The 21,663-nt window shown below is 35.3% G+C and overlaps 4 protein-coding genes across 5 annotated transcripts; 1 reads left to right on the forward strand and 3 right to left on the reverse strand.

Moving 5' to 3' along the window:
- Window positions 1–2,184: 2,184 nt before the first annotated feature.
- LOC123708462 (vacuolar protein sorting-associated protein 8 homolog) lies at window positions 2,185–9,118 on the reverse strand. Of its 2 annotated transcripts, XM_045659179.1 has the most exons (10): window positions 8,474–9,116; window positions 8,163–8,360; window positions 7,098–7,913; window positions 6,678–7,009; window positions 6,356–6,479; window positions 5,832–5,985; window positions 5,346–5,551; window positions 3,728–3,892; window positions 3,094–3,592; window positions 2,432–2,641 (listed from the first exon to the last, which is right to left on the reverse strand). In XM_045659179.1, the coding sequence occupies exons 1-10, from the start codon at window positions 8,561–8,563 to the stop codon at window positions 2,568–2,570; spliced, it is 2,658 nt and encodes an 885-aa protein (XP_045515135.1). In that variant the 5' UTR covers window positions 8,564–9,116; the 3' UTR covers window positions 2,432–2,567. The 2 variants fall into 2 exon arrangements, with proteins under 2 accessions (XP_045515134.1, XP_045515135.1); XM_045659178.1 differs by having other exon boundaries at window positions 2,185–3,592; window positions 8,474–9,118.
- Window positions 9,119–9,627: 509 nt separating this feature from the next.
- On the forward strand, window positions 9,628–13,309 carry LOC123708239 (leukocyte receptor cluster member 8 homolog). Its single transcript, XM_045658839.1, has 5 exons — window positions 9,628–11,039; window positions 11,483–11,990; window positions 12,203–12,407; window positions 12,485–12,692; window positions 13,147–13,309. The coding sequence occupies exons 1-5, from the start codon at window positions 9,979–9,981 to the stop codon at window positions 13,307–13,309; spliced, it is 2,145 nt and encodes a 714-aa protein (XP_045514795.1). The 5' UTR covers window positions 9,628–9,978.
- Window positions 13,310–14,118: 809 nt separating this feature from the next.
- LOC123708241 (uncharacterized protein C16orf52 homolog A) lies at window positions 14,119–15,304 on the reverse strand. The gene is made up of 3 exons (XM_045658841.1): window positions 15,017–15,304; window positions 14,725–14,937; window positions 14,119–14,431 (listed from the first exon to the last, which is right to left on the reverse strand). The coding sequence occupies exons 1-3, from the start codon at window positions 15,117–15,119 to the stop codon at window positions 14,244–14,246; spliced, it is 504 nt and encodes a 167-aa protein (XP_045514797.1). The 5' UTR covers window positions 15,120–15,304; the 3' UTR covers window positions 14,119–14,243.
- A 2,160-nt stretch (window positions 15,305–17,464) lies between these two features.
- LOC123708240 (opsin-2-like) lies at window positions 17,465–20,769 on the reverse strand. The gene is made up of 8 exons (XM_045658840.1): window positions 20,630–20,769; window positions 20,242–20,424; window positions 19,753–19,962; window positions 19,528–19,664; window positions 19,019–19,184; window positions 18,485–18,671; window positions 18,150–18,232; window positions 17,465–17,844 (listed from the first exon to the last, which is right to left on the reverse strand). The coding sequence occupies exons 1-8, from the start codon at window positions 20,701–20,703 to the stop codon at window positions 17,742–17,744; spliced, it is 1,143 nt and encodes a 380-aa protein (XP_045514796.1). The 5' UTR covers window positions 20,704–20,769; the 3' UTR covers window positions 17,465–17,741.
- Between the last annotated feature and the right edge of the window lie 894 nt (window positions 20,770–21,663).

The raw sequence follows: 21,663 nt of genomic DNA on the forward strand, positions 1-21,663 counted from the left end.
TTGTATTCTGTTGGAAAGCACCCTTGCGGTAGCAATCGTTCACTGGCCTTCCACCAGCGGATCTCACCAGTGTTTTGAGAAGTCGCATATACCGTACTGAGAGCGCAGATACGCACAGTACTTAGTTGAGGTTAGGATAGGGAAGAAAATATTTTGAAAAAAAGAAGACTTACATAAAAGACAAAATGGATATACAAGAAATTAATACATTATTACAAAGTCAGGAGAGTGACAGTATGTAAATAAAAGGACTATTCAACAACATATAGAAGGATCAAGTTCTCGAAAAGTGGGATTTATATACCATGAACGAAAGGAAGACTTAACTTTAAAAACATTAAATTACGAAGAACAGGATATTCGCACATAATAACTATTTGTTTTACAAGTAAATAATAAAAATGTATTCTTCGACATAAAGCAAAAGTACAATGAACCTTAATAAAAACATTGTTGGTATTATGACATCGATGGACATATGATTAACGCCAATCAACAAAATTATGTTGTTTACTATAAAAATATTTGTCAGCGCTGCAAATTCCTCGTCCATATAACGTAATATGTCAACGTCCAACGTCATAATACATTACTTCATGTATACAATCCATAAAACTATCGTTAAATCCAAAGGTAAAAAGCTCGATCACAAACATACATACAAAATTTTCAACAACGAGAATGTTCCTGGCACTTCAAAATATACCCACAGCTATGGTAAAGACAACTTCATACGACAGATGCCACATGGCATACACAAAGACAAAAATCTGTGCTGAGATTTAAGGAAATGGTGACGAAAATCCGAAGAAGTTCAGTTACAGTATAGAAATAATTTTCAAGACGCGGAAGAGGCGATTAGTGCATTGTTAAGAAATATAAAGAATGACTAAGAAAGATAAATGCAATTTACAAAAAGAATAAAAGCTTCAAGATCATATAATATACTACAGTTATACTTCAAGACGTATTAACGACAAAAACAATATATATATATATAAGTATACATATTTCAAAGACTTCTACAAACATATATTAGTAGCTGTATTTAATGTCACCTATTCACACTTTATAATAAGCGTATGCAGAAAGTACAATTATGTTTACGCAACATATTTAGACATAAATACATTATTTATTATTTACATACATATAGCAGAGCCATCACTTTAGTTTAATACCAAACGCCTTCTTCACGTACCATAGCAAAATAATTTAACGATTAAGTAAACTAGAAAATGTTTTGTCGCAGGGGGAAAAATATGCACTTAGCAAAAATAACTGCATTGTTCAGCACATTCTAAAATACACAAACTATTGAAAAATGTTTTAATTTTGGTTTTTATTTGAATGTTGCTATTTTGTAAGATGCTTTCAACATTAATGAACGATAGTAAAATTTATTTTCATAATAACGGATAACAGACAGCGACATGAAGACGGCTGAAGACGCGGAACCAACACAACAGACGGGGCTACTGTCATCGAAGTGAAGATTTCAACAAGGGCCTAACATTAGTAAAGTCGCATATATATTTTAGTTATTAATTAGAAGTGTGTGTGAAACAATCATTGTCATTGATTGTTTTTTGTTAATCCAGCGTCGCAACCCCTAATGTTATCTTAGTTATAAGCTCATGTTTTAATCCATTAAAGTCACTCAGCATCAAACAGAGTCTTTTATTTGAACACTGTTGTTATATTGATATCCATATAACAACCGTCACCGAAGTTAATTCAAGGTTGGATAATAATAGTTTTTCTTTGTAGTATTATTATATCCCAAACGTGTATGACTAATTACAATTAAGGCATCGGTGCAGTGGACATTTCTAACACATGTGACCGATATTATTACATTGAGTGGGATCCTGTTGATATGCGAGGGCGTTATACACTTAGTTGCCTGTGTCTATTTCGTCACTCTAAAATGCGTTACCTGTTACATATAGCACATAAGCTATGCTATATATCACTCATTCAGGAAAAGCTTTTTTACTTTATATAACATAGCCACTCGTGACAACTATATACATTCCAAGACATGACTCCGCACATGGACGCACATTTCTTTCTTACAATTTTGTAAGTGACATTGTTGCACAGGATCGATGGTGTGACGTTTTATTTTTGGGAATATATATATATTTTATGTAACAATTAATTAAACTGGTTTTATAAATATTTAATAATATATTAATAAACTTTATACTTAAACATAACCTTAAATAACAATAATAATGTATATCAATAGTTCCTGTATGAGTTACGGCTACACTAATCCTTCTAAGTCGGGTCGCGGAGGAGCCACAAGAAGAAGTTTAAACTGCTGCGGGGGTACGGGGCGGGGCACGGCGAGAGGAGGGAGGGTGAGCAAGGCTGTGGGATGGCGCCGCCCGCACTCGCACACAGCGGACACTTCGCAGTCAGCGTGGAAGGCCCGTGAGCAATGCGCCGTCCGGACGCCCACGCGTGCCTCCAGAGGCTCACCGCACCGCACGCAGCGGCCCTGAACTCTCAGACCTCGCCTCGCGACACTCAGCGCCCTCGCGAGCGCCTCGTGCGCCTCACGGCCCGCTATCCTCCTCGCGGACTGCCACATGGCCCGGCCGCTCGCTCCGTCCGCCAGGATGCTCCTCACCTGTGCGGAATTACACGATTTAACGAGCAACTCCTCGAGCGGCATGTACGCAACCGCCTCGAACAACGTGGCCGGGGGCAGAGCGTCTACGCTGCGCACGAGGCGAGTCCACATTTCTGCGGCGACGCTACGCGGTACCGTGGGGGCGATCCTCACGCACAACTCGCTCGCCTCGACGGCCAGCGCGGGCCTGTTCTCTTCGGAGGCGTTTCGGATCAGGCGCAGCGAGGCGTCGAGCGCCCCGGCGTGGTCCCCTGCCGCCTCGAGGCACGTGGGCTCCGCGTGTTTCGGCCCAAACTCTTTGACTAGAGAGAGCGCGTCCTCGGGCCGCACGATCCCGGCGTGAGCGGTGAGAAAGTGTTTGACTTCAGCGGGTCGGGTGACGCAGAGGCAGCGCAAGTAGAGGGCGGCGACGTCGCCCGTCAGGCGTTCCATGTCGAGCAGGCACTTACCGAACTCGAGAGTGCGCTCTGGGGTCAATTGTTTCACGACGGGGGCGAGAGATTCCATGGCCTCGTCGGTGAGCAGGCTCGCGGCGGCGTTGGGCCGCAGTTTGATCAACGCTGGAAGATACTCGTGCAGTTGGGTCTTTGCCGCCGAATCGACCTCTATCCGCGATTGAATATATTCGAATAGTTCGTCGACGTCCCGTTCGGACGGGTTTTCGATGTCGAAGAATTCTTTGATAGCGAGCTCGTGTTTATTGAGTAGAGTGTCAATCCTCCATAGAAGCCGCGGTCTGGGCAAAGCGTCCCGGTAGTGCTGTAGTAGACGTTCGCGGTGTGCCCTGAGTCGTAGCAGGACGTCGAGCCAAGCGCGCTCGGCCTTTTCTCCCGGTACGCTGCAAGCCAGATCTTTAACTTTCTCGATCAGGTCCTGGTCCAGCGGAAGAGACCCGTTGCTCAATTGTCCCGTTATAAATTGCAAGATTTCTAATTTTCTATCAGGCTCCTGAAATTATAATTACTATGTTAAGAAACAGTTAGAAGGAACGGAACATTTTAGTATTATATTTTATATTCTTTAATGTAATGTAAATACAATATAATAAAATATTATATTTTTTCTTGCATTTAATTTACTAACCTGTATGTGCACTGAATAGGAAATCAAGGCGCGTGCGACTCTAAGGCGGTTTTGTTTCCCTAAGGGGCCAGCGAAGGGCGGATCTCGGGAGCACTGCTCTACTAACCGCACTGCAGCGCTCGTTTCATGTTCTACTAGGGCACGGAGCGGACATTTAAGATCACCCTGTAACAAACATGTTCTCTATAAGTCCTAAATTTGGTTAAAACAAGAAAGATTATTTTAATATATTAATTTCTTTAATCACGCCTGTTTCCCGAAGGCGTAGACGGAGACCAAGGATCTCCACTTGCTACGTTGTTGACACACCTCTCGCTTCATCCACTTTCATGACATTCACCATGCATGCTTCTGGATTTTGTCTAGGTCGTTGTCGTACATACAAAGCCTACCCAAACTTTCACCATCCAGAGTTGCTTTGTATATCCTACTTGTTAACCACTTCTCATTCACCCGTGCTACATGACCAATCCACCTAAGCATTACGTCCTATTTTAACCCACACTACTCACGTATACCACTACTATGAATGTTACACCAAACCGCTCTCATTTTCTCGGCATTTTATTTTAGTTAAATTTTTGCCTCTGCCACATCCAATACTCTCATGTTAACGTCAGAATAAGCACTCCGCTATGTACGGCCAGTTGAGTCTCGTTTGAGATTTCTTAGCTAGCCATAAAGAAATGCAACGCTCCAAGTACTTTAGTACCAGTAGTCACTCGTCTTTCCTCGGTACGCGGTTTTTTTATAAGGTTCTGTAATTCGTCCACCGAAGCCGCAAGTACCACTTAGTTGTCAGCGTATAGGAGAAGTATTTCACTAGTAACTGGCACATTTATAATCCCCGTTCACTCTTAACATCATATCATATATTTCGGACCACGGGGAGGCAACAGAACCCTGTGTGAGTAGTGTACGTTTTTGAAAGGAATCATGCCACGGCCTATACATTAAATCAAAACATGGTTCTTGATGGAAATTTAAGTAAAAAATCATCACAACAGGTCTCTATTGTATGGCGAGTTTATAGTAACAATATATAAGTGCAGCATAGTTTCTTTTAACACTTGACCTAGCGGCTTTTTTGGCCAACGAGTGATAAGGGGTTTAAATTAAAAAGTTGCGTTAGTTAGCATTACAAAGATAGGCAAGTATTAAACGCTATCGTAAAAACGTTCATATTGTCTTGTAGACAAAAAAAAGATTTAAAATCGATCGAATCGATATCAATAGGTTTTTACGCGGTGTACATGTCGCAGTAAAGTAGTTAAATCAGAGAATTAATTGAATCTCTAGACAGTGAATTAAAAATCGATATTCAATCAAGTCGCTTTAGTTCCGCCAGGCAAGTGAGTGAACGAAACGTTTAACAAGTTTCCTAAACGTTTTCGACGCTGCTTTATTTAAATCAAAATACTAGAGACTTCATTGAGTATCGACATTTAATTAACTGTCTAGAGATTCAATTAACTCTCTGATTGAACTACTTTACTGCGACATACACTCATAGTAAGCTTTGGTAACGGTAACAACGTACAATTAAAGTTTATAATAATGTGGTGGCAACAAAAACTAGTCATATTTTATCTGTCCATTAAGTCCGTTGTACGCTCACCTCCTCGTGAAGCAGCGTATGTAGAGCGTCATGTCTCGCCGATGGCTTTGCGTGTGGCGGCAGTGGTCTACAAGCGGGCGAACGAGCGGCCAGCGCGTCAGCCGCCGCTAGAACTAGCGCCCCACCCGCGCATTGACAATTGCTACGCAATCTACACTGAGGGTCTACGTACTGGACAAGTTCGCGCATGGCACCGCTACATCCATCTGTACTAACAAACAATATACAGTAAAACAGTAGAATTAAATCAGAAACGTCATACGGATGTTAAACGTTCGCCCGCAATTTTAAATTCTTTATAACAAAATTATCGCAATTGCTTAAGTATTAAAAACTGATAAAAAAAACTTTGGAGGGAAAATATTAAATTTATACTTAATCTATAGAATTAGTCTCTTTCGGAAAGTCAAAAATTGGGACCGAGAGCCATAATTATTGTCAAAAAATCACTACAATAAAATGGTTTTATTTAAGTACGTAACGTACCTAGAGCAGCAGCAATAGCCGCGACGCCCCGCCATAGTTTCCTTTCCCGCGTAAACAGACTGGCGCGGTGCGGGTCTATGGATGTAAGAGGTAACGATGCGACTACACGTTCAACGAGATCTGGCTCGAAATCGGCCAGCCTCTCCATTAACGCCTGAAAAAAATTATGTCTCATCTAAATATAATATAAATTCCACAAACTGAAAAGTTGATTGATAAAGGTTTAGACAAACTAGTAACTTTTGCCAGACTTGTATAAAATAATACCTATGTCAAAATTCTTCAGCCAATTTATAATAACCAACTTTCACTAGATTTATTTTTAAACTAGTTAACCATATTAAGAAAAACACTTTTTGAACGGATTGAAGCTTTGTATTTTTATTAAAAACATATAATTATTTACATAATTCTAAATTTTAATTTATTTTCGACGTTTCAAAAAGTGTTTTTCTTAATGTGTAACAGCTATGTCAACCAAAGACAATACTAGTTAACCATATTTCAAAATTGTTGACAATTACCTGAGTAAAATCTGGAGTTGGCGGGTTGTTAGCCATGTCACCACGGACAGCAGCGTCACCAAGTGCCTCTACAAACGCATTTTCTCGCGAACAATTTTCCCATAGACACGACCATAATTCGTCACTGTAATAAATATATTTTTAAAAATAGTCTATTTATCGAGAATGGCATTCATCATACAAGCACCAATAGGAGTGGAACTTCAGTAATTTTAAAAAAAAATATTGCACAATTCATAAAAATAATGATTCCTCAGTGAGTCGGGTAAAATAAATTTATTATAGAATTATTGGGCTTATTACAAACAACATTAAAACTTACGTCAATCCAAATTTCAAGCACAATTTAACAACTTGCACTGCAACGTTTTTATTGTTGAGTATATGCGGTCGCTCGGAAATGTTTATAACGAATTCACTCGCGAGCTCGCTGCTTTTTGGTCCTTGAGTAGAGCAAAGCAATTTTAATGCTTGTAAATGATGTCCTGAAGCCATGAACGCCTGGGCCCTAGTTAGGATATCACGGGGGCCTATTCTGACAATGCCACGACGTCCCAGGATAGACAATGTCCCTTCAGAAACGCAAGCGCCTGCTAAAGCACTATCGCCGGCTTTACACATGGCCTGCGATACTCGACCATCTGTCCAATGTCCCTAAAAAAAATCCCTTTATGACTCGGCTTAAATAAAAAAATATTTTATTTTCAAAATATATTACTGTACAAATCAATATTTTAGTTACCTTATAAAATGCAGAAGCATATACCGGTTCAATATGAGACAAATCCAAAGGTTTGTCGTAGTCATCACCCCAAAGACGGAGATTCTCCTCAGAATCAAATATTGTCAAACTGCCACCAAGCCACCCAAGCCACAAAGGTGTAGTCTTTAATTCTACTCTTTTTACAGGCTTGAGTCCTAACTTATTTCCTGGTCCAGTTGTAGTTACAGTAAGCCATTGCAGCACTAAGCCTCTTGCACATACTAATAAGCGGTTGTTGGGATCAAACCATTCAATCACAGGCATCAAGTTTGAGAGTTCAGCTATACGTACTCCAGCAGCCTGCCCTCCAGCTACAACTATAACACGAGTGAGAGTAACCAAAGCTAATATTCTGGCATCTCTCGCGGCCATAGCCAAAACTTCCCCTCTTGCACCAGAGAATAGGCAGGATACCTTTGCAGATCGAACTCCTAATGGTCTTGAAAATCTCATAAGCCACACTGAACCACCTGTGTCCAGTGCTAATCCAGCTGTGCCTGCCCATGTTACCCTCAAAATACCCCAAGTTTCTCCCCCTAGTGTAATTTTACGTAATACAACCCCTTGTGTACTTTCATACTGGAAAACATGCCCTCTTGCAAAACCCACTAAAAGACGGGTACTGTCATAATTATATGCCAGACAAGTGACTGCACCGCAATCCCCATGGCCATTACATACCCACCTTAAAGTCTGATCATGAAATGATAATAAATGCCCATGTGCAGTGCCAACAGTTAGTCTACCATTACTCCCTACACTTAAAGCAGTAGCTGGTCCAGCAGAAGATCTTTCCTGAAAAAAAAACCCATTAATTAATTTAATATTAGGCAACTACTAACTTGTGATAAAAATTGTAGTGTTGCCTGTTTGGAATGTAATACCTAAAAGTAATTTATATCTTAAAAAATATCAAGTAATAAGCACACTGACTCATTTCAATCTAGTCGCTTTTTAAACAAGTCTTGATTATTACACAATTTTATTAACAAGACATTTTTTTTTGTTTCACTATTTAAACAATTTAGAAAAAATATAACTAACCTCTGCTTGTGTAAGCTGTTGTGAGACTGCTTGCAAAAAATCAACTTGTAAAGCAGAACATGTTGCAGGTTCCTTAGCTTCTTTCTCAGTCACTTCTTGAGCCAATTCTACTTCAGCCTGTTCATTAACATCAGATGATAAGATTTCTTCTAAAGTTGGTGCTTCACTGGTTGGTAGTGCATACTCTTCCTCATCCAACTTGAAAATAGCAACATTTATTATTATAGTTTTCATTCAAGTTTATTGAACAAAATAGTTGATTTGTTTTTGGAAAAACTAGCTACAGTAGTAGTTATTACTTAGTTACTTACTTCTTCAAAGTCATCATAGCGAAAGCTTCCCACTGATTCAATATCAGAATCTAGCAAAGATGGTAGGGATGGTGTTTTTAAAGTATCCATTATTATGAATTTGACTACCCTGTTTCTAATATAACATCGACATCGCTTTTAAAAGACAATTTTTACATTGCATATTTAGGTCTTACTATTTAAATGCACAAATATATTTAATATATAAAATTTCAGAATCCAATACTAAATGACGCATACCTAAGTATATTTATAGATAAATTTTATCTCTTGTTTTATCGATTATACTAATACTTTGTGGACTTGATCTGACTGGGGCCTTAGTCAAAATCTCTGAACTCTTAATCCTTAACAGTACACTACTACACTAATGTGAAGGCAGGCGTGGCTGGACAGGCGACAGCGATAATTTACGCATATGTGCACTTAAATCAAACTACTATGCTTTGAAGATTTACGGTTTCACTATTTTGTAATTTGAAAATATTACAATAAATTTTACAACAAATGACTAAAACAAGAGTAGTCGGGAAAAACGATTCACTCTCGACTAAGATTTAGAAGTAAATGGGAGGTCGCGCCCACTTAATTTCAGCCCCCGAAGTAAAACTTAAAGGACCTGAAAGCGGATAAAGTAAAAGGACCGTGGATTTTAAGGTTGTATTGGGATTTTTTTAAGTAACGTCAAGAGTTCGCAATAATCTTTATATTTAATATGAAAATATTTAATTGATATAATTTTTGTGTGTTTGGATTTTTATATTTAAATTTGTTGATTTATACTGTTATAGGTTGATATATGTGTCTTAAATAAAAAAAGTTACAAGAAAACATTTTAGATATTTTGATAACTTTAAAAAAGAGAGTATCATTATTTTATACTGTAAAAGCGTAAATAAACTAAATTGTTTAATTAGAAGACGGTAATTTCATTTATTTACTTTTATTACTAGTTCTGTTTAGGTTATGTGAAGTAAATTGTAGTAATTTTTTTCAATGTACATTTGTTTTATGAATGGCTAAAATACAAATATAAATTTTAGGAAATGGAACAAATATTTTTTTTAGTGGAAACTGGCTTTTTTTATTGTCTATTGTTTTTATATGCTTTTGGTTTACTAGTCTGTGGTATAGTATAACCATAAATTGGTTGGCATAAAGGTCTCGTAACTAGGCCATAAAATTAATAAAAAAAAAAACCTTAAGTTGGTTTCTGAAAAGACATATTAATGTGGTACTAATTGTGAGAATTTGAACAGCTTTGTACTTTGTTCAGGTGATAGTGATTTTGTACATTTATTGTTTGCTCATCGAATACGGGTGAGGTTAACTGTTATGCCTAATTCTCTAGTAAGTTATAAAGTAAAGTAAGCTGTACGGCTACACGAAGTTAGTTGACCCCGATCGCCGTTGTGATTTTGTCTGCCGAACGCCATTTTGAACCATTTCCATAAAGGTATTTTTCATCATAGGTATTATGTTGTAAGTTTTAATGGTATAACACCATGTCCGAAAACAGTAAACAAGAACCACCTTTGCAAACCATGAGTGGTATGCCACCGAATCACAACCCTTGGATGTATGGTCTATATAATCAATACAACGGGTTTCAAGGAGGGGTGTTTCCCAATTTTTATAATCAACAACAACAGTATTATAATCAAATGGCTAATGGCAACTTTCATGATGCACACCAATTTCAGTCGAACAAAAATTCAAATTCAGAATTTGGTCAACCACAATTCTCAGTGCCTCCGCCACCTTTGTTAGGAATGTCTCCACTCGATACCAACCGACCATTCTTCAATCAATCGCCAATCAGGTTTAATCTTAATACTAATCGTAAATCAGCACCTATTCCTCCTAATGAAAACCCTCTTTTAAATAATAATAATAATAACAACAACAGTAGCAACAAAAAGAAGCGTAAAAAAGGAGGTAACCATAATAGGATTGGGTCACAATTGCCGCCTCTCCCTGACCATCCGCCCCCATTGCCTCCTTGTCCACCACCAGAGGAACTTCCAAAACCTCCCCCACCTCCACCTCCTTTAGATGTTCCTCTGCCTCCACCTTTAGCTACAGAGGACATTCCAGAGCCTTTTGAAGAACCTAAGGATTCTACTGATTATGAGAAACCAACAACTTTTAATAGTGAGTCGTCAAGTTTCTTACAAAATTCATCAATCCAAACATCAGCAGGATCATGGCCTGAAAGTTTGGAGCGTTATATTAAAAGGTGTTATGAAAAATGCAAAACATGTTTTGATCGTGATCAGATCGATATTTGCTTAAAAGGACGAATAACAGCTGCAGCAAATAAGGATGAAATTTGGACTAGAAATTGGGATGATGAACCTATCCCTAGTGTGTACAGTGAAAGAAATAATTTACAAGTTAAACCAGTTCAAGGGACATTAAATCTTTATCAAAAAAATGAAAATTCTCAAGTAAATAAACTAAAGCAAATATTAGCAGCAAAAGCATATTTTACTAAAACTCCACAAAGAAGGAGGCGTCAACACTCACACAGCAGATCAAGAAGTCCTTCTAAAAAAAGGCACAGGTAAATTAAATCAAAATTTATTTTTTATTTCATCACAAATACCATCTACATGGTAAAAAATATAAATTAAAAAGCAATTCCAGTTAATAATTCTATATTGTTGGAAACATAGTATGAATAGTTAAAGTACTTCAATCTATTTAATAGGTGAAATTTTTCTAAATAACAATTTTTTTTAATAAAAAATTATATTTTATTTTAGATATGTCAGAATTTTCATATTTATTGGAATGAGTATATTTATCGTTACAGGCTAACTTTTGTTAGAAACTATTTGTTTCTGCTTAAATATATAACATTTTATAGTTAAAACAATTATAGAAACTTAGTACCTAGACTTTTTACAAGGGAAAACATTATCTTTATCCAATATTTTATAAATCCTAATTAAACTAGAAAATGTTTTTTAGTGTGTAAACTTATTAATTTAACTTTATTTTCAGCACCTCATCTGCTTCTGGTGATGAAGTTGAGGAAAAAAAAAACTTTAAAAATAAGAGTAAATTAAAAGTTAAAGACCGTTTGTCATTGGATTCTAAGAAAAATGATAAGTATCAAAAGAAGGCTAAGAAGGTAGCTAATCAATTTCAGATTGATGAATCTCAAGGTAGTGCAGAAAAACTTCAAAAAAGAGCAGAGAGGTTTGCAAGTAGTCATATTCCCTCTATTGCTAGTTCTTTACAAGTTAATTCAAATAGGGAACTAAATCCTAGGAAATCTATAGTAGTAGATACTGAGGGTGATTATGAGCTTTATAATATACACATAGTAGGTACCTGTACAGAAATTGAAAAGTCCTTTTTAAGGCTAACTAGAGCACCAGAAGCATGTGAGGTTCGGCCTATTAACATCCTGACGTTTTCTCTTCGAAATGTAAAAGACAGATGGATCGAGAAACAGGACTATAGATATGCTTGTGACCAATTGAAATCCATACGTCAGGATTTAACGGTAAGTTTTAATTATACTCTAAACATTCATAGGTCAGATAAGTGGTTTAACTAATAAATTGTTGTAATGAAAACTAGGTGATTAGCCTTGTGTTACTTCCTAACCTAGGTTAAACAAGGTGAATGTGTTAATACGGAGTTAAGTGTTCCTTAAAAATAAGTTAGTCAAACTATTATTATATACCTGAAAGTTTACGGAATCTAATATTTTAGGTACAAGGTGTAAGAGACAGTTTTACTGTTGAAGTTTATGAAACACATGCAAGAATAGCATTAGAAAAAGGTGATCATGAAGAATTCAATCAATGCCAAACACAGTTAAAAATGTTATATTCTGAATTGCCTAATAGTAGAGCAAATGCTGCTGAATTTACTGCTTATAGAATTTTGTATTACCTTTTTACTAAAAATACTTTAGGTAAGTAAAAAAAAAAACAAACTAAATTTAAATAATATCTTAATAGAATAACAGTTAATAAGCATCTTTTATTGTAGATTTAACCACAATATTTAAGTTTTTATCAAAGGAAGATAGAGAAAACGAGTGTATAAAGCATGCTCTAAACACTCGATGTGCATGGGCTACTGGCAACCTTCACAAATTTTTCTTGCTATACAAAACAGCTCCACTCATGGCTGGCTATCTTATGGACTGGTTTGTGGAGAGGGAACGGAAGCAATACCTAAAATACATCATTAAGTCGTATGTTATTTTCCTTTTTTTTTTTTTTTTTTAAGAATGCTAATAATTTCAAGGATAGTTAAAGGGTATATATATTTGTTGACATGTCCAGGTAAGTTTTACTTGAAACTGAATAGTAATAATATGAAAACAGTGCTATTTTTATATTGTTCTGTTGAACATTATTTTCTCTTAATCTTTATTTAATTTACTGTTTACAATCAATTCCCTTTTATAGTTGGAACAAACATTTTTAAATGCCTTTTAATATTATACGGCTCTGCACATACACAATAACATATAACCATGTGTGAATATTACATAAATTTGTGTTTATTATTTGTCTTTTACAAATAGATAAAATACGTAAAAAGATTGTCTCCTATTAGAATAGTACTAATTTTTTGTTGTTCAATAGCTTAAACCTGCCTGTTGGTCAGGGAAGTGTTTTAATAATATATTCTTATGTGTACAGCTACAGACAGAGTGTTCCTGTGGACTTCATCACTCGGGAGCTGGCGTTTGACTCACCTTCTAAGGCTTCTGAATTCCTAAATCAGTTTCCACTATCTTACACTGGTTGTGACCAGACTCAAATAGATTGCAAAGCCAGCCTTCCAGCTGTTGCAAATATATAACATTTTCTGTTTGACAGCCGTCCTGTAATAGTTTCGTATTGCGTGATTATGTAAAGCTTACATAGTCACAGGTTCAAGTTTTGCAATGAATCCAGACCACTTCGTTATGCACATTGGTTTTGCTAGGCTGCGGCGGCGGAGCATCACATAATAATCTTAAGTTGTTCAGCAGAAGATTGAAAAGCTGGTGCAAGGTGTCAAGAACTTTATGTTATTGAAGATTTGCTATGCATGCTGTGAAGAAATTCCATATTGGGAGGTTTTCGTATCAAGACATTTTAAAGTGCTTAGTAAAGCTAATACAGTTTTAAGTAAAATTAATGGACTCTGATTTAAATATTGTACATATTAATGTTTTTTATTGCTTTTTAATAGTTCATCATTAATTATTGATTGTAAGATTTCATTTATGAAAATAAACTGTTAAATTTTTATTGTATTTTTTTTTTGCCACTAGTTACGTAACTTGATAGAGAAAAGTAGTTTTATAATTTTTTTAACAATTATATTTCTGAGTTTGAATTTTTAAGATAGGTAATTTTAAAAGGGTTTGGTGAAATGATTAAGTTTTTTTTTATCAGTAGTTATGAAACTTCATAGAGAAAACTAGTTTAGAATTTCTGGGATCAAATTTTTAAGATAGGCTAATTTGAAAAAAGTATGGTGAAATGATATTTAAAAGAATTTAATAGCCATTTTCAATAGTTAACATTATAGGTATAAAAGGGCAGAAAGATCTTAATAGCAAATTTTAGCTACCTAGCTGCTAGCTATTAAAAACATTTTGAGTAAATATAATACAAAACACATTTAAATTGATTATATTGAATCATTTGATTAAATTGGAATGTTGAGATTCAATATACATATAATACACTTACATCAATAAGGGGCTAAAATACATTAAAGCTAACATAAAGTATTTAAGAAAACATTAAAAATGTGGTAAACAAACTTTTCCAGCAAATAATTCAGATATCACAGTAATCCACAGAGACAATACAAATAGAATATATGATATTCCCACTTGGTGGCTGTTAGGGAGTTGGTATGGTTGGCCACCAATCTCATCAACGTGAAAGCCCATAGGGAAAATAACAGCAGCAAGGCAGAATACCACCACTAAAAAAGGGATAAAATATTAATTGCTTAATTAAAAAAAAATTATATCACATATTTGCATATTGTTGTATAAGTTGTAAAGCCTCTTAAAGCTAGCCCATGCAGGCTTAAGTCTGCATCTTCTTTTCTAATGAACAAAAAAACCAGCCAACTTTGTGTTCCAAACCATAACAAAAAATAGTTTTTCATAAATTCATCCTTGCATACAGTATTATATTGAACAAACCCAGAGATCGTAACTTAGGCTGTTTGCAATCAAATTTCAAAAGTAAGTTAAAGATAATGATACATACTTGCAGCAAACCCTACCCAGCGAGCATAAGGAATAACATTCCTATCAAAGTGACTTGATGCTAAAAGAATTACAGTAGTTGTAATACATATACATCCAATAAATATGCATATTAAAGCCAACAACCATTCGGGTTGAAGATCTGGAGTGAAGCAAACTTGGGGACGGTTGTAAAGCGTTATACATGACCACATTAAGCCCAGCCTTGTATCACCTGCAAGGTAAACATCGTAAAAAAACTGAATATATTTTCCGCATCTTTGTATTTAGGTTAAAGTTATATAAATATTTACCTCCAACATCAGTAATTATCCAATCTGGCATTGCTAAACTAACAATAGCAAACACATCTGCAGCCATGAAAAGTGTCCCTGAGATTACTGTTAATTTATCCATCTCGGTTATTTTTAATACAAAATGTGTTGCATAATAAATAGAAATTGGAATGAAGGGGAATGTATTGAAAATTTAATTTGAAACTTGAAATTTGCAAAAGTTATTTTGCAGTTTCCACTAATGTTTATACAAATATTAGTAAATATTTTCTAGATTGATATATATACCACAGAGTAAACAAATTATTCTACCACCAGGGTTGCCAGTCATGTAACATCATGACGTTTAGTTTCTCGATGCTGACATTGTTGTAACGACACGACCACGCTTTCTCTTCGAAGTATAGGCTTGTTTTTTCTTCGATTTCCGTCGGTTGCGGTGGGTATAAGTGTATACACGTGTTTTGGATTTCATTATTTAGTATTTTCTAATTTTCTCGTAGTTTAATGAATCTAAGCTGACTTATCCTATCGCTGGTGGTTAATTAATAACATCAACTAATAACGTAAGTTATTTTTATTTATTTCTTATATGTCTCCCTTTACCTTGTTATATTTTTGGTAGTCTATAATGGAGAAACGCCCTCCAGATCCCCGTGATCCTCCGGATAGGGTCTCTTCTCCGGTGGAATCAATGGATTTATCCTCCCCAGTGTTTCCCCAACCTGGTGTCAAACGCAGACTCAATACTATCAATGAAGGTTTAGCGGAACCTTCATTGATGTTCTGACTGACTGATGTTCGGTCATCTGCTGATGACGTCAACCCTGACTTTTACTCCCATTCATCACTCACTGACTCACAACCAACCTGAACAACCCAGTATCTTAACTTTGGCATTGAAAAAGAATCTTCCCCAAGCTTCCATCTGTTTTCGGGAAAATATTTCAAAAGACTGGCAGGGTTGGTTACCGATATATACTGATGCCTCCAAGGTTCCCAGTAATGAGTGCATCGGTGCGTTAGTGTGGGTCCCTTCATTCAAAATAGTATTGAGTTATAAACTTCCTCCTTTGACCTCCGTATTTTTTCCGAAACTCGCAGCTGCTTACAGGCAATCCTTTCCAATCCATTCAGATCTAAAAAAACATAATGCAATTTTAAAAATAAGAGAAGTTTTGTTTAGGTGTAGTAAAAAAATATTCACATTGTACTTATATGGATACCTAATCATTGTAGTATAGCGGGTAATGAAGCTGCTGACTCTTGTGTAAAAGGTGCTATTTTCTGCGGACGTTGTCAGCATCCTAACATCTCAGCCCATGACCTAACATAGCAGGATACTTTGCGCCATAAAAGAGGAGCAATAGAATTAAGTTTTATTAATAGGAGTTTCAAAACCACGTATTCTGAGACTGTGTGAAGTACGAAGGAGAGCGCCTTCAAATTGAGTATATACGACAAAAGGATCTTTCTCGACTGAAAACGAACAACCCTGAGTCTTTGTAGGGTTAAACTTAACAAAGTTGTTACTGCTGCCCCACACATTAACCTTCTCCAGTATCGTTTCAATTTTAGAAATAATTTCAGAAATTCCCTTCGCTAAAAGTAATAGTGTTCTGTGGTTATGACTGGTCTAGGATTATCGATATTCGGGACCGTAGATGTCGTTAGTGATTTTGCACGATTCGCAACGTTATCTTCCGTGGTTACAATACAGGTCGAAAATGTGTGAACATTGTTTGGGCCTTGGCAATGCGTGAAGAAACCCTTTTGTTACGTACCTCCATTTTCAGTTAAGACGATAGCATGTCGCGGTGCGTATGACTCAGCAGATATAGGCCATCGGCATAATCCAAGTCTCCTTTTGCAATTTACAATTTGCAATCGGTGCAAAATATATGTAATTTCTCTAAAACCAAAAATACTACACAATGTTGCCTTTAAATAACAAAATAAAATATCTCGTGGAAACTTCTATTAACACTCACATAGCACACCGATTAGAATGTCCCATCGTTTCTGATTTGTTGATATTATTGTAAATTGCAATTTTGAGGTTCGGTTTTAAAAACATATTTAAATATGTAAAAAATAAGAATATAATAATGCTTAACCTTTTTAGGCAGGATTCTCAATTTCCCAGATTGGAAAGACCTATATAGCCCTGCCGCTTTATGTAATGCGTAACAAATAAGAGGTGTCGGGGTCTGGTATCCGTTAATTTACTAATAATTAATATACTAATTCTCAATAATAATAGTCTAATATCAAAATAACTGTTGCCTGTAACTATATGCATTCAACATACCTAAAAGTTTTTATACATAAACCATTTAGTGTTCGCAATTAACGGTTCCTTTATACGAAAGTGTCATAAATAAGAAGCAAAACTATGAAATTAACAAAAAAAAAATGTATGTGATTGATAATGTTTACATTTAATCAAGTCAAAACACAGTTACTATATCTATCTAATAAGAGTTTTAAAGTGAAAGATAATTTCCCTATAAGCGAGGGCAAAAATAAAAATTAAATGTTGAATACATTTATTATGCTTCATATTCATTATAAGATTATTATATATATTCATGTCTTTTTCGGAGTCCATAAGCGAAGCGTAAGTCGTCGTTACAGTTTTTTTTTACTTTTTTCACTCATTTGAGTTGTATGCTTAAACTATACTATTCGATAAACATGTCCTGTTTATTTAATAATTAAAATATTTATTGCGTATTTGAGATCACGCGGGGGCCGCACTGTTGGTTGTAGTATTGGACGTCGTTGAAGTATTGTCATCAGGTTCGTTAATTTGCAACCATGGCATTCTTCTCTGAAGTTCTTGTCTGGAAGAGTACATTAGACATTTTCTATAAAAATCAATTATGAGTATAAGTTGAAATATGTGAAATACAATGGAAAACCTTTTTTAATAATTAAATTCAAGTCTCAATAAAAGATGAACTTCGTAGAGGAAATGGACGTTTTAAGCCTTTTATTAAATTGTTTAAATACTTTTAACGCAAACCAATTATATATTTTTTAATAATTAAGAATACTTTTATCTACTAGTACGCAAGAATATTTATATATTTATTTTTTATACGCAATACTTTTTTGCACTATTCTTGTCAACATATACGAAATGTACCTGTATTTTGGATGACTTATAGCGTAGACCCACGGATCAATGCAAGCGACTGCCTTACACGTTATTGCAGGAATCATTGTGACCTGTGAAAACAATTGCTTTCATTACTATATGATTATGGGAACACATTTAAACTGAAACAACATGAATTATGTATTAACCAATTGGACTTTTACAAATATTAAGAAGGTTACAAATTATTACATACATTACTACATATATCCAAAATCTAATCTCGTTAATGTAATGAATACCCATTATACGTATGTGTTTCTAATTTTATAAATTTACTTTAAAATCGTAAAATACACTTTTTGCCTAATATGAAATCTTACCCCGGGCGTCAAGAGATTTTGGTCGCCAAACGCCCCTATCAGCGACATCACACCATATGGTGTCCATGATGTCACGAATAAGAAGCAAACCGTAAGAGCAGCTTTTGCGATTCTAATTTCTGCAGACTCGGCCGCTGCATTCTGGTTCGATCGGAGTGACTCCACATTCATTTTCTTTGCTTGTTCCCTGTTATTTATTCAATTGTTTTAATGAACGACCTTTGTATACACTATGTACAATAAACGGTCTCAAACGTCAAATCTCTCTGTTTTAGAGTTATGAACCCGTGATCATAATAACTGGGCTTAGTCCGTGCAATAAAATTATAAGAATTATCCACAAAAATACTTTACAGTAACTAGGAAGAATATTCTGTTGGTGGGGCGGTAATCACATAGCACTCGCCTTTTTACAAGATAAATTTTAAATATAAATGACTAACCAAATGGGGTTAAGATAAATATTATTCTAAAAATCTATTCAACTTCACATCCAGACTATGGTACTAATGAATAATTCCAAGTAATAGTTACCGTAGAGCTGCTTCGTGTGCAAACACTTGTTTCACGATGCCGCTGTAGAAGTAGATGATACATGACATTGGGAATACGTAACTGCATACAAATATGCAGGACACAAACAATTTATTGTCGAATGTGGTTGTCAAATAGTCGAATGTGCAGGAGGTAAGGAAGCCCTCTGGAATTGTTACAATAATAATTATTATTTACGTTTCAGGATGGGACCTAAACTTTCCATACTTCTGTGAAGTTTTCAATTAAGGCAAGTTTTCATATCGGTACAAATTACATAGGGGTTTACACAAAATATTGCTATATTGATTTTTAAACAATTTAAAACTGCTGTAATTTAATAATAACACGGTTCGCGCTCAGTCCTGAAACTTGAGTGTTCTTGGATCACCTTTAATGTACATTTAAATTTCACTTAGCCGAGATACTTATATGATCTTAATAATAGTCAAGGGACTTTTTAAACACTGAAACTTAGGCTAAAGTAAGAAATATTAATGAATGCTCACCGGGTACAAATCGTCCCCACACTTTAAACAATGGCATCAATGACCATGGAGTCGTGTAGATCCATATAAAGGCTATCATTAGTAACACTTTCCCTCTTGACAATCGACCATCAAGAGGTCTAGTTATTGTTGAATGCCTGTTTGAAAATAATGGTATAATCAATATAATCAAAAACACTTAAGTGTTGTTGTTTAATACAGTTTCCTTTGAAAACATTTATTTACCTGTCATAAGCGATACAGGCGTTGGTCATACCAGCTCCAATACCACTATAAGATCCCATGACCGCAAATATTTGACACCACATTGCTCCCGCGGCAAAGCCCTTCATGGCGCTATTATAGATGAATATAGGTGCTTTTAACATCATGATGAAGTCCAATATAGCTAAATTTAAAATTAGAAGGTTGCTCGCTGTCCGTAAAGATTTTGTCCTAAAAAAATGCAATTATGTTATCTATTAATGGAGATTAATTAGAGCCAAATGTATTAATGTTCATACAGATAAACCTCAAAACCATGTAGACGGTTTCTATATCAAAGTAGTCAGTCTAGTATTATGAAAATAAAGAATATGTTTAAAAGCTAAAACATAAAACGAATATTTTCCTTAATATTTTTTGTGTACCAGGTCTGACGATCAGAGGCTAAGCTGTCGCCAGGCAACCAGCATTATTGGCTATTTTATGTCCTATATATGAGTATGAACTTACGAGGCGAATATAAATATGACCATTCCGTTTCCAATTAGGGCGGCCGCGGTGAAAAAGCAGTAGAGAAGACATAAAGCTGTGTGTGCACTCGCGGGTGGTTCTGGATATTTAAACCAGTGCTCTGGTATCATTTCCAGGTCTTCGCCAGTCAAACCCTCACCCAGCATCTTTTCACCCCCTGACCTGTTTTATTTGGTTTAATTAATTTATAAATGGAGTCTCTTTGCAACATTCATATAAAATTATCACAAAAAGACATTCGTATATGAAAATATATGTGAGACAAAATAACAGTTATCTTTTAATTAAAAAAAACAAATAAAGTTAGTCTATTAATATCCTTATTATTGATTATTTTATATATATATATGTAAAAATAAAAGAATACCTTAAGGGGGCGAAATATGCCCCATAAATGTTGTAATATTCCGTCCTGTTGTCCATATCTTGTGTTGGGATCATGACTGAGCAGTCCTCGATAGTTGCGAGAAGAACAACCTCATTGACTGACTGCTGCCCGTTGTGGCCCAGTCTCCGATTTTATACTATTCTTAACGAGATTTATGGGATAATCCACTGATAGGATTAGTAGTGATTTTTACGGCTGTCGTGGCTTTTGTGCTGATCAAGGCAGATTTGTGCGTTGTGTGAATACAGCTGATTATAGGCGTTACAATAATGGGAAACCTTATTTAATCCGTTCCTGGTATTTTTTGTACTAAATATTTAGTATTGTATTGGCTAAGGGGTTTACTGGTCGTTGATACTGCGGCGAAAAGTATAAGTAAGGTAATAAATATTGAATTATTTAAAATAAATTTTGACGCATTTGAGTATTTACCCTAAGTCGGTAAGATTCAGTGTCGTTGTTTGGGTAAAATTTCACAATTTGTGTTATGTTTCTCTAAGAAGCTGAGCAGTACATTTTATTGAACCAATATTGTTTCTTGTAAAACAGTTAAACAAAGAGTTTCTTATAAAATTACACCTTTCCATTATTTAAGTTGAATTTAAGAACAATTACTATTTTCTTGATCGAAGATGAAGTTTAATATTTTAAAACTGCTTCAACGTTTTGAGTATAATTCAGTATGGTTCTCCTGAATTGATTTGTTTTTATCACTTAAGTTTAAATATGTATGAATAAAGAACAAAGTTTGTATAATCAACAAATTTAATAGACATCACAACAACCATTTGGATTAAGTATCTACACGTTAAATTTAGGTGTCTAGGTATAAGAAATATAATTAATACAAAACGTCGATTATAAAAGTTCCTTACAAATTGTCATTTCACTTCAGTCAAAGACGATGCCATTGTCTTAGACAACTTTATTAACTTTTACCGAAATTTCTTATTTTGTAAATTTTATATAAACAATTAGGGTCATCGTATAACAAGATACATATTAATATTTTC

This window comes from Pieris brassicae, chromosome 4 (genome assembly GCF_905147105.1).
Source record: "Pieris brassicae chromosome 4, ilPieBrab1.1, whole genome shotgun sequence".
NCBI lineage: Eukaryota > Metazoa > Arthropoda > Insecta > Lepidoptera > Pieridae > Pieris > Pieris brassicae.

What these genes read in the sequence shown, in the direction of transcription:
- LOC123708241 (XM_045658841.1), bottom strand. Translation starts at nt 15,119, where the DNA reads ATGGATAAATTAACAGTAATCTCAGGGACACTTTTCATGGCTGCAGAT. An exon ending in GATAATTACTGATGTTGGAG is followed by an intron (nt 14,938 to 15,016) that starts GTAAATATTTAT and finishes TTTACCTTGCAG; the next exon opens with GTGATACAAGGCTGGGCTTA. An exon ending in CTGGGTAGGGTTTGCTGCAA is followed by an intron (nt 14,432 to 14,724) that starts GTATGTATCATT and finishes TCCCTTTTTTAG; the next exon opens with TGGTGGTATTCTGCCTTGCT.
- LOC123708462 (XM_045659178.1), bottom strand. Translation starts at nt 8,563, where the DNA reads ATGGATACTTTAAAAACACCATCCCTACCATCTTTGCTAGATTCTGAT. An exon ending in AACAGCTTACACAAGCAGAG is followed by an intron (nt 7,914 to 8,162) that starts GTTAGTTATATT and finishes TTTTTTTTTCAG; the next exon opens with GAAAGATCTTCTGCTGGACC. An exon ending in GGCTATTGCTGCTGCTCTAG is followed by an intron (nt 5,552 to 5,831) that starts GTACGTTACGTA and finishes TTGTTAGTACAG; the next exon opens with ATGGATGTAGCGGTGCCATG.
- LOC123708239 (XM_045658839.1), top strand. Translation starts at nt 9,979, where the DNA reads ATGTCCGAAAACAGTAAACAAGAACCACCTTTGCAAACCATGAGTGGT. An exon ending in CCATACGTCAGGATTTAACG is followed by an intron (nt 11,991 to 12,202) that starts GTAAGTTTTAAT and finishes CTAATATTTTAG; the next exon opens with GTACAAGGTGTAAGAGACAG. An exon ending in TTTTACTAAAAATACTTTAG is followed by an intron (nt 12,408 to 12,484) that starts GTAAGTAAAAAA and finishes CTTTTATTGTAG; the next exon opens with ATTTAACCACAATATTTAAG.
- LOC123708240 (XM_045658840.1), bottom strand. Translation starts at nt 20,703, where the DNA reads ATGATCCCAACACAAGATATGGACAACAGGACGGAATATTACAACATT. An exon ending in AAAATCTCTTGACGCCCGGG is followed by an intron (nt 18,233 to 18,484) that starts GTAAGATTTCAT and finishes TTGTTTTCACAG; the next exon opens with GTCACAATGATTCCTGCAAT. An exon ending in ATAAGTCATCCAAAATACAG is followed by an intron (nt 17,845 to 18,149) that starts GTACATTTCGTA and finishes GTACTCTTCCAG; the next exon opens with ACAAGAACTTCAGAGAAGAA.